Source organism: Siphateles boraxobius, unplaced genomic scaffold, assembly GCF_051911475.1.
Source record: "Siphateles boraxobius isolate OS27281-9 unplaced genomic scaffold, OSU_SipBor_1 90, whole genome shotgun sequence".
In the NCBI taxonomy this organism is placed as follows: Eukaryota; Metazoa; Chordata; class Actinopteri; order Cypriniformes; family Leuciscidae; genus Siphateles; species Siphateles boraxobius.
In genome coordinates this window covers 1297577-1309695 of record NW_027509220.1, presented here as the reverse complement: position 1 = coordinate 1309695, position 12119 = coordinate 1297577, and the positions used below count along the sequence as shown (strand labels likewise).

The window sequence follows — 12119 nt, the reverse complement described above, 5'->3', positions numbered from 1 at the left end:
CAAGTGTTTATTTAGGATTGCAGCTATACAACTACAAAATGTACTTTTATAAACTAAAAATGAGTTAGTAACTAGTTAACCAACAGTATAACTATAAATTCACTCTAACATGCCAAATTCCAACTACATGCCAAGTATACTTAGAATACGTAATTGTACTTTTCTTAAGTATATCTTAATCAATTAAGCACAAGCATATGCCAAATGTACTTAGACTTTTCTGTATACTTGTCCATATAAGTCAAGTAAGTGTAATTTTAGTTATATCTCTGATGAGTAGACAGAATGTATACTCTTATATTTATAGTTTAAAACGAGTAAGCTAATAGCAAACTTCTTTTTTGTCAGAGAACCCAACCTTAGCACCACCGATATTATTTACACCGGTGAAGCTGAGTTACCTGTTGTGCGTCTGCTACTCAACTCCATTGGCTTCCACAGGGTCAGTAGTATCACAGAAGGTCAAACAGAATCAGCTGCCAAAGGGCAAAGAGAAAGAGTGGTCACATGACTGGATATAAACATGAGGAAGGGGGACGCACAGGGCTATACAGACTACGGCTAATCTGTCTAAATGGGGTTAAGTAGCTTGAAAGGCTTTTGTACTAAAGGACAGTGAGTTTAGAAGGCCGTACCATCAGACACGAAATCCAAGCCTGAACCCATTATTCTGTGCTCACCTGATGGTACATGCACTGAAAAAAATGTTGATTTTACTTAATTTTATTATGTCAAGGGGTTGCACGAAATAAAATTATCTAAATCCAGATATATTTTTTAAGTTAAGTGTACTTATATTTTGTAAATTGGTTTTACTTATATTTTATAAGTAATTTCAAATTAATTATATTCATAAATTTAGCTAAATTATTATTATTATTATTACTTCTTCTTTGACGTCTGTCTGTTATTTTTGTTTAAAATGCATAGGGATTTTGTATTGAACATAGCTCTGGATCACAGTGTCAAGGGGGCGGGGTCATTTTATTCCGTCGACCAATCAGTCTCTCTCAGTTTACTCATTTGAAAATGGTTAACTTTTAAGGAATTATTTTGATTAATTATTACTCAGTTCTAATGTGTTAAATTTAAATAATAATATTGCTTGTAATCTTTTGCCACAATTTTAAATTAAACATATTTTTTTCTAATTACTTTTAATTTAATAAAATTAACTTGTTTTAAATAAGGGCAGTGGTTTTGAAAATTACTAATAAAAAAATAAGTAGGATTAAATAACACATTAAAATCAGTGAAATTAACCAGATAAAAACATGTAACATTTACAAGGGGTCAGAATCTTTTTTTTCAGTGTGATGACCTTGGGAGATCACTTGTGAAAGTACACTTTAGCATAATAAAAATAAACTATTAAGTATGACCTGAATGTAATGTTTTCGGACACTTAATTGCATCTTAATTACAAAATGATTCAAATGTATGTTTAGACTTTATTTGGTAACACTTTATTTTACAGTGTCCTTGTTACATATGTTACATGTAATTACCATAGTTATAACAGTAAACTATGCCTAATTAGATGCAATTAACCCTCAACCAAATCCTAATCCTACCCTAACCATAAAGTAAGTACATGTAGTTAATTAATATTACACTGTACTTAAATATTTAATTACACTGTAACAATGACACCTTAAAATAAATAATAATAATAATATTTTTGTTTTTTAGGTGTCATTGTTATAGTGTAATTATATACCTAAGTACTCAGTAATATTAATTAACAACATGTACTTACTATAGGGTTAGGTTTTGTGCAAGGGTTAGTTGCGTGTAATTATGCATAATTTACTATTATTACTATGGTAAGTACATATAACATATGGAACTGTAAAAATAAAGTGTTACCAAATGTAGTATAGTTTAAATTTATATTAAATGCAATAGTTGAAGATAAGAGTGACCCAGTAGGACTTAAGTACATCTTTATATGTCATTTTATAATTACTCTTAAATGATTTGAAATATGGCTAAAGTGTACTGACGAACAGTGACAATCATTCATTATAAACTAAAATATACTTTAATGCCAATTATATTGAACATTGTATGTCATTTATTTAAATATATTTGTAACTACACAAGACGCAGTTAAAATTGTAATCAAGCCTTTACATGTGCTTTTAGTCAGCTCATCAAAATAAGTGTACTTTATAGCATGACAAAAAAAGTATTAAAACAATTATTTCAATGTAGATTTTACATTTCTACAAAGTGACTGTTCTAATAGTGTGTAAAGAAATCTTGGCATGAAAGTGTACCCTCATTAAGTGGCCTTTTGTTTTATTAATATTATATTATCTACAAGTACAGTTAAAAAGTACACATTTAATACAATCAAGCACACAAGGGGTTCTTGTCAAACGAAGTTGAAATGAATGACTGTGTGTCTTGATGTCTGAATCCACAGGGAGGAGTGAATACAGGTCTCCGTTACGGAGGGATTTACATCAAGAGTCTGTTTCCTGGTGGAGTGGCAGAACAGGACGGCCGGATCCAGACAGGTACATGTGCATGTGTGCTTACTGCCATTACAGACTGTAGAAGTTCATGGATCTGGACTGAGATTTAGTGCACTCATCTTTGCTTTAGTTCAGTAATTGGATGCAAGAATGCGTCGGTTTGGTTGAGTCACTTGAATGATGATTTTTGTGTGTGTGTGTGTGTGTGTGTGTGTGTGTGTGTGTGTGTGTGTGTGTGTGTGTGTGTGTGTGTGTGTGTGTGTGTGTGTGTGTGTGTGTGTGTGTGTGTGTGTGTGTCAGGAGACAGGCTGTTGGAAGTGGACGGCACCAGACTGCAGGGATTCACAGATCAGCAGGCGGCTGAATGTTTGGCAAGAGCAGGCGAGGTAATCTCTCTCTCTCTCTCCATCTCTCTCAGTTTCTCTCTCAGTAATCACTGTTTCCTTCTAGGAATTCAGTAGAACCCTATAAAGCATATCAGATTTGGGACCTGAATTTATAAGGCCTCAATTTTCGAGATGATCAAAACTTTGTTGAAAAAACCTGTTGCACACAATCTACTGCATGCCTTCTGTCATCTGGTTGATATTTCAAACTTTTTTTAGCAAGTGAAATCCATTTTTGAAACATTGTTAAAATGTCCACCTTCAGCTTGTGGTCTTTTTGCTGTGAAATCTTTATTGAATTTTTAAAAGTAAATGTAAGAATAACTATAACATTGTCTTTTATATTGCAAGATGAACACTTACTAGACTGCAGCAACTTTGCATTACTTGATTATACATACATATTTTCTTTTCTTTTTTTAGAAAAATCTTATTAAAATTTTCCAAATATGATCATCAGGCTTTTGAGGAAGGTTTATTTGTTCATCTCTCAATCATCATTGCATTGCATCATAAATCATAAGCATTTAAATATCATCTTACAACCTTATTTGCAGATATATATATATAGTGATGAGTCTGATGACTGATATTTTAAGTAATCTGATATGCTGTTATAAAGATCTTATTGACAAGCTATCAGGATTTAATCTTTTTGGTCATATATATTAATTCATGCACCAAATTGCATATTTTTGTTCTTTTTGGCACCCTTTTTTTTCCTCGAGCAAAATTTCTCACTTTCTCATACTGTATGATCCATAAAAGCATGATGTATCAAATATGATACAAAACATGAAACACTGTAAACTTTTTTTTTTCCAAACCTATATACTGCTGTTTTTTTGTATGTATGCTTATTTCCATATAGTTTATGACAAAAAAAGACCAAAAACTAAACATTTTCACTGAATAAAGGCTATTGCATGGCTTCAGAAAGCTTGGGATATGGTACACGCATCATATGGACTAGTTTTATGATGGTTTTTGTAGCCTTAAAAATATGGTCAATAATTGTGTGTGTGTGTGTGTGTGTGTGTGTGTGTGTGTGTGTGTGTGTGTGTGTGTGTGTGTGTGTGTGTGTGTGTGTGTGTGTGTGTGTGTGTGTGTGTGTGTGTGTGTGTGTGTAGGTGGTGAGTCTGGTGCTGGAGCGGGACGGAGGCTCTGTTCTGAGGCGAGGCCCTATAAACCCTGAGTTACGGGACACACTCGCCGTCCGATCACCGAATCCCACAGGGATGAGGAACAGCTGTCCTGCCATCTCCATGACCAGACCCTTCGGCGTCAAGCCCAGAGACTACAGCTTTGTGTCGGACGGTAATCAAAAGATGCATGTAAATGCACCACCTTAAGGGTATATACACCGATTCAGATTATGTGCTGCCTTTGCAGTGCAAAGACGACTACTTACCACATCATGTGATTAAAAAAAAAACCCACCGTTTAAAATCACTGTTTTAAACCATATTGAATATCATCAGAAGGATTTGTTAACCTTTATCTTTGAGGCCATTCAATTCAATTGACAATTCTTATATTTTTATGGAATATTGCAGTATTTATCATAAATGATTTAAACATGCACATTAAAATTCATGTACCTTCATAATATGGGATCAGAACAACTTCCTCTTGCAGCTTCTCTTCTCTTCTCTGATGAAGGCGGGGCAACCTGTCACTCACATGAGATCCACCAATAGAAAACCACAACCATCCAATTCAAGCCCCGTCCTACATTTGGTGTTGTTTCAAAAAGCTTTTTCACTCAGATATACGTCACAATAGGAAAAACTATCTGTTTCATGACAGTTTTAACTCTTTCCCCAGCAGCGTAAAAAAAAAGTTGCCAGCCACCGCCACCGTTTTTGATCATTTTCACAAAAGTTTCAAGACTCCCAGAATATTTTGTTGTATGAATATCTTCACATGCAATATATCAGAAGTAAGAAAAGAGCCTCTGCCTTTAAACAGCAAAACAAAAATACATTTTATTCTAGCTTCATGGATTCCTGCTTTATCAACACTTGAATGAGAGTAAGTTTCATTAAAAAAGCAACATTTTTGCAAAAAATCTGAGAAAATCAACAACAAAAAAATCAAAACGACTACATCTGGATGGGTTTCAGAACGATGATCAGAACACAGATGGAGTAAATCGAGTCCATCAACACCCCTAAAGCTTCACAGTCCTACAGCTCGTCCTGGGTCAATATTTCATTCAGTAACGTTAGGACGTTTTGATTTATATGCTGTTTAATGTTGATGATCGGGTTATTTTACATATGCATATGGTTACATATGAAATCGCTAGTTTCTGCTCTGTAAAAAATTATATGTTCAATAAGTTATGACAACATATGTTTTTACATTGCTTTAACTCATCAAAATAAGTAACGCATTTTTCAACTTTTTTATAAGTTGTACAACAAGTTGAACAAGATATAACTCATGTTTTTAAGTCAGTTTAATGTAATTTAAGTTGAAATTACTTAAATATCCAAATTGATTGTATTGAAAGATTTTTTCAGTACTGAACATTTTTTCAGTGTTTCTTCCTCGCTCGTGTTTTGATCCTGAGATTCAGTACTCTTTCAGAAGATGTCACAGCCATATAACAGTGAAAACACTGACGGAAAATTCCGTCAATGGCGGGAAAGAGTTAAAATCATGAAATCATTGAGAAATTTTAAGATTGTATTCCCTTAAACACCTTAAACAGACAGGTGCCCTGTCCACCGTGCTTCAGGATTACACAAACACAGGTAATGTGACGTCACCTCCACAAGGCTGGCTTCAATGTGTCTAATTCTGTCCCCAGAGAACATTCAGGAGGTGAAGCTTAAGAAGACCCTGAACGGTCTGGGCTTCAGCTTCTTCATCTCAGAGCTGGACACGTCCCTCGACTGTGGCTCCATCGTGCGAATCAAAACGCTGTTCCCAGGTCAGCCCGCAGAGGAAAGTGGCAAGATCCAGGAGGGAGACGTCATCCTGTCGATTAACGGCCAGCCGCTGAAGGGATTGTCCTATCAGGTAACAAGAGCTTTTCTTTAACCATTGCAGACATGGTGGGAATATTAACGTAAACCGAGTGAAGAGCCAGGATTTGTTGATTATGGTCCAATTATTCCTTTCTGGGCAAACAAAGAGATGTCTGCCAAGACCATATTTACTATTAAAGGGGTGGCTCAGGATTTTGGACATCAGACCTCATTTCCAAGTTATCCTGGGTGTTATTTATCAGTGGAGACAGTTTTCAAAAATTTTCATCCAATCCTTCCAGTTGCATAGTTCGCCGGTGCTAGGCTAGCGCGAGTCAACGGTATCTGCTAGCCTGCAATTAAAAACAGTTTTACCCACTCCACAGTACACCAAACGCAAATCAATGAGAACGCCATACTATCGATGTAAATGTCTGTTGAGAGAATAATGTTAGAAATAGGGGTGTGACGGTTACTATATAACCGTGAGACCGACGGTTATAGTTGAACACCGTCATTAGAACTCTATAACCGCCAAAACCGTGTTATTAAAATATTTTTTACAAACATTTTTTATCATAGAGAATGTTTAAATACTAATATCAGCTTACGAAGGAAACGTAGGCGGAGTTAGTGGTGCTTCGGAGGCTGCAGGAGAAGATTCGGGAGAGATCTGTGCCCCTTTACCGATCAGAGTGCGCGCTGACAGGGAGTAAAGCCTTGTTTATACTCAACGCGTCCGCACGAGCGCGAAGATGAGCGCGGCAGAAATGGCGCGTTGGTGTGCGCAGGACCGGCAAGACCCCATTTCGCTTGGCTGTGTGGACGGCTTTTTTTGTAACAGCCCGCGCGGCGCCACATCCGAGGTTGAACGACTTCAAGCCGAATCTGCCCGAGCATGTACGTCTCACCGCACCGGCACCCAGTTTGCGCGTCTAAATTGAAAAGTTCATTGCAACGTTTTTTTTTTTTTGTTAAGGTTTTGTTTACTGTGTGTGATTCATTTAATGGAAAGCACATTCACTTCTAGTTGTCTTGCTATTAATTTTAAATAAACGTAGAGCAAGTAGCTAATCAGTGTCTGCTCGTTTATTCAAACTAAGTTGTCCTATAACAGACGAACATCGCAACCCCCCCCCCCCCCCCCCCCCCCCAGGTTACCTAGGCAACCGAGAGAGCCGGTCCACATGACAATCACGCGAGTGCATATCCTGCCGCTGACACTCATCACTACAGAAGCAGAGTATATCAACATGTGCCAATTCCTTCGTTTACAATCGAATGTTTCAATATCGTTGTTCAAGGCTACTACTAGCTAGCTAGACGTCCCGACTGTAGTGCGCTTCTGTTCTTCGTTTTCTTTTCGGCGCAGGAGTACTAACCGGAGCAAAGTAAACTTCCGCCGCTGCTGAGAAACTAGTTCCTGTAAATGTAATTCGATCATTGAGATGCAAGAGTAGTTTGATTTCTAACATTATTCTCTCAACAGACATTTACATCGATAGTCTGGCGTTATCATTGATTTGCGTTCGGTGTACTGTGGAGTGGGTAAAACTGTTTTTAATGGCAGACTAGCAGACACCGTTGACTCGCGCTAGCTTAGCACCGGCGAACTATACAACTGGAAGGACTGGATGAGAATTTTTGAAAACTGTCTCCACTGGTAAATAACACCCAGGATAACTTGGAAATGAGGTCCGATGTCCAAAATCCTGAACCACCCCTTTAACCTGATATTTGGCCTGTGAACTCTGACCCTACAGCAAGTGTTGCAGTGTTTGAGGATTTCTCCTTCAGCGGTGCAGCTCGTTCTCTGCCGTCCCGCTCAAGGTATGGAGAGAACGCACAACACCGACAATAGACTTAATCTGATCATCGTTTTTATTCAACGTGATATTTTTAGTGATAATTACATATACACACACACACACTCTCACTCTACAGGTCATAAGTTTGGAATCAATTTTTCAAACATTAAATCAATTTTAATGTTTTTTAAAGTCTTATTATAAAAGAACTTTTTCTATTGTAATAAATGTTAAAATGTAATTTATTTCTGTGATCAAAGCTGAATTTTCAGCATCATTACTCCAGTGTTCAGTGTCACATGATCCTTCAGAAATCATTCTAATATGATGATTTGATGCTCAAGAAACATTTCTGATTATCAGTGTTGAAACAGTTTTTACTGTTTGAGGTAAGATTTATTTTCTTAAAAGATACTCATACTTTTATTCAGCAAGGACGCATTAAATTTGATCACTTTAGACTGCAGTAATGATGCTGAAAATTTAGCTTTGCCATTTTAGGAATAACTTGCATTTTAAAATCTATACAAATAGAAAACAGTTATTTCACAATATTACTGTTTTTACTGTATTTTTGATCAAATAAAAGCAGTATTGGTGAGCAGAAGAGACATCTTTCAAAAATATAAAAAATCCTAATGATTCCAAACTTTTGACCGGTACTGTAGCCTATGCAATGTCATATTTGTGTATTTTTAATTAAATATTCAAAGAGAACAACGTCACTGATTTGTGTTTACAGTAACTTGGAATCATGTTTTATGTTGTTAAGGAACACTTCCACCTATATCCGAGAAAATAGGCCAACTGACCTGCAGCTGATCCATGAAAGATATGAAGGTCTTCTCCTGGGAAGGAAGGTCAAAGACGAATCCTGGTGCATTATGGGAGAGAGGTCAAAGACGAATCCTGGTGCATTATGGGAGAGGATGGACCCTTCAGAGGGGTTAGAAAGTTCAAAACAGAGAGGAGATGGACTGATTTTCCTTTAAGGAAGTTAATGATACGAACGAGTAGATGTAAAATTAGAATTTTTCTATACAGCCAAATTGATTTATGTAACTTTACTGAAATTCTTTGAAAGGGAAAATCGGTTAACTAGTTCTTGCACTTTAATTTCCTCGACATCTATTTTTGTTGAATTGTTTGTACGTTAAAATGGCAATGCAGACATTCACACACACACACACACACACACACACACACACACACACACACACACACACACACACACACACACACACACACACACACACACACACACACAAAGATATACTCTTAATGCTTTCTAGGGATAATCCTGAACTTGTAAAAGCACGGTCAACATGTGAAGGATCTCAGCTCTTAATCTACTCACTCCTTGACTAAACATGTTTTAGAGCGCCAGCCAGACTTTACTATCACAATTACCACAGCACTTTAAGAGATCACCTAGAAAAGTGTCTTTTATTTGACTAAAATAATATTGTTTGTGTCTTAAGGTACTGTCAAATACAAAAAGGCCACAGACTGAGTGTTTGAAATCCTACGATGATCCATGATGCCAATCCTTTCCTGCTCCTTTACTTGACCGGATGAAAAGGCAAGTGTTGGTAAGCCCTTTTTTATTAATGATTTGTCTCCTATAATCATCATGCTATCACACTGCCAGTTTAAATACAAACTGAATTTGGTGACTCTACAGTGTGTAACATAAATGACTATTTTTGTAGTAAAGCTTTTCGGGTCAACAACATGTTGGATATGAGAACAGGAAACAAAGTGATCCCACGTTGCAGCATAATTACCCATCTCCATGCAGGAAAGTAGTTTCTGTTATTGCAGAACCTGTCAGACAACCACAGCTTCTGTTCACTCTTGACGTGCTATTGTTAAGATGGTACCTAGACCCCAAAAAAGCCTGTTAGTGTTGGTTTTCTTGTTTGTCGGGTTGTGGAATATCTGAGAACTGAGATATGACGTACTATAATCTGCTGTGAAAATGTAAATGTGAAGCGCCCCCAGCTGGTGAATGTGGTAACTTACAACAACAACAACAACTAAAACATTCCTCACTGGGCTTTTGACCATGAGAATGAAATTTGGAGACGCCCCATAACAATTTGTTTTATTTAAATATTATTATTAATTTACTAAATATTTATTTTTAAATGTAAAATATATGGATATTTTCTACTTCATTTGTAGCATACAAATAGGTATATACATACAGTACTGGTAAAAAGTTGGGAAACATTACAATTTTTAATGTTTTTGACAGAAGTCTCTTCTGCTCACCAAACCTGCATTTATCCTTTCGGACTTGTCTCTCAGCCGCCTGCTCATAGAGATATTATAAGGCTCATTTTGAGGAAAACTGGGCTCTAGCTCGTTGTCTACGTTACTATGATTGTACATAGGTGTCATTTGTGTTTAAACAACGTTTAGCTCAGGAGTTATTGATCTGGGAAGTTTGAATCTGTGAATATATTGGTAACATTACTGAACTCCTTGAAATAAGAACTGACTGTATTTCTTTATAGCCTACTTTCTTTAAGTCCATGTTCAGAATAAAACTCTATGAACCACTCCACTGTTAACGTCCTGAGCTGAAACACTGCCAGCGGGACCATAAACAGGAAGTGTTTGTCTGAACTCACGAGAAAACGCAAAAGCTTTGAAAAATATTTTTTTCCTCCCATCCCATATTTTTTCCACCACCATGTGCCTTTAGGGGCTCCGTACATTAATGGCAGTCCTGTATTGTTGAATCACTGTGGTTCCTCAAACGACAGAGGTACTTTGGTTTGGGAAGTTGGTTAGTTTCTCCAATGATGTATCGTACTTTGATAATTAATCAGCGAGTTAGATCGTTATACGAGAAACAAGGCACAACTGTTTAGTTTCTGTCTCTATGAAGCCCCTCCTTCTGAAAAGCACACTGTGCTCTGATTGGTCGGCTAGAGTTGTGTGTTGTGATTGGTCAAGCGATTCGAGTGTGTTTGGGAATGTCCCGTCCCTTACAATAGCCACCAGTTTAACACACTACTAACAAACTCAACCAGGCCCCGCCCCTTTTCTGCATATTAATAGTTTAAATGAGAAATATTGCGACGTGTCCGTTCCCGGAAGAAAACTCAAGACTACATTGGAGGCGTTACAGGGAGTTCAGAAACACTGACACTGATATAGAGAAGAACTTTGAGCTTTGAAACTTTGGCAGAGCTTCAAACAGCAACATTACATGCTAAAGAAAGTTAAACATGTAAATAAGCATAAAGGACCACTTTACTATATGTTTATCTTAAGTTAAAAGAATGCAAAAAAGTTCAAATGTTCTAAATGACTGAATATACTGCCTGATAAATTAACTTTAGAGTCTTTTTATTTGCCAACAGCTCGAAGCTCAGTTCCTGCAGTTCCAGAAGATTTCCACAAGGCGGCATTACAGCTTCATAAACAATTAATGTGCCCCAAACTCTAAATTGTTTGACTAATTTTTGTCTCTAAGAATGAGTTGTTTGTCTTTTTTTCTCTATTACATTACTACGTAATGAATTCTGTATGAACTCTTAAACCCTTATACTAAGCACACTTCATGCCACTTTGACAGAGTTGCCAACTTTTGAGTTTTGCTTGGAGTGAGATTTGTTGGGGGGGGGGGGGGGGGGGGGGGGTGTTGAACTGACGCACTACAGCGATCTGTCACATTTAAAAGCGCTAAACCGCACATCTGACAGCTGAGAATTTGTTCCATATCAAAAGTAACCTTCTCTGTCTAGTCCAGGGGTCTCCAAGCTTTTTTCATTTGGTCTACTTTTTAAAAAAGATAGAGTCCGAGAGCTACTCATGTAATACAATACTTTAATCTCTTAAATAATGTCTCATAACTCTCATATTAACAACTATCTAAACTGTTTTAGACCTAAAAGAGTTTTTGTAGGCCCATATATGTCACCCTTAGGCTAAATGTCAGAGAAAATAACAGAATCAGAGATACATTTTTTGCATATTGCACACATACTTTGCATATTATACTGTAAAAACAAAACATAATTATAGTTGATTTTATAGCGCATCTTAACTAGAGATGAAATGGCATGGAAATTTAATTTCATGATTATAGTGACTAAAATGATCACGGTTATCACAGAATCCTGCTCAAAAAGTACTAATACTACACAATAAAATCAATTCACCAAGTTTTATGTCGAAACCAGCAAATAACAAATATAATTAGCATTAATATGCACTTTTTGTTTACATAAACATTAAAATAACAACATTAAAAATGATGGCCAGATTTTAAAGGAGTACTGGACATGTTATCTACTAGTATACAAGTTCAAATAAAGTTTTGACAAAAAAGATTTATAAAAAGAAACCTTGCATATTTCAGCCTTTTAATCATTTTTATAAAAAAAAATGAGTCAAAAAAGATAAATTACTGACGTTTACAATGCACATTAGCGTATCTTTTTTTAT

General features: G+C 36.4%; 1 protein-coding gene across 2 annotated transcripts in view; it reads left to right on the top strand.

The window, feature by feature from the left end:
* Positions 1-11225, top strand: part of frmpd2 (FERM and PDZ domain containing 2) — a 59890-nt gene extending 48665 nt beyond the window's left edge. Inside the window, exons 23-31 of one of the 2 annotated variants that reach the window (XM_077224618.1) lie at positions 2432-2525; positions 2784-2869; positions 4000-4186; positions 5688-5899; positions 7611-7677; positions 8428-8515; positions 8551-8601; positions 9137-9247; positions 11033-11225. In XM_077224618.1, the coding sequence (XP_077080733.1) occupies positions 2432-2525; positions 2784-2869; positions 4000-4186; positions 5688-5899; positions 7611-7677; positions 8428-8477 (696 nt within the window). In that variant the 3' untranslated portion in view covers positions 8478-8515; positions 8551-8601; positions 9137-9247; positions 11033-11225. Of the gene's footprint in view, positions 1-2431; positions 2526-2783; positions 2870-3999; positions 4204-5687; positions 5900-7610; positions 7678-8427; positions 8516-8550; positions 8602-9136; positions 9248-11032 lie in introns of those variants that run through there. The other variant, XM_077224619.1, reaches the window with a different exon arrangement.
* Positions 11226-12119: the final 894 nt, after the last annotated feature.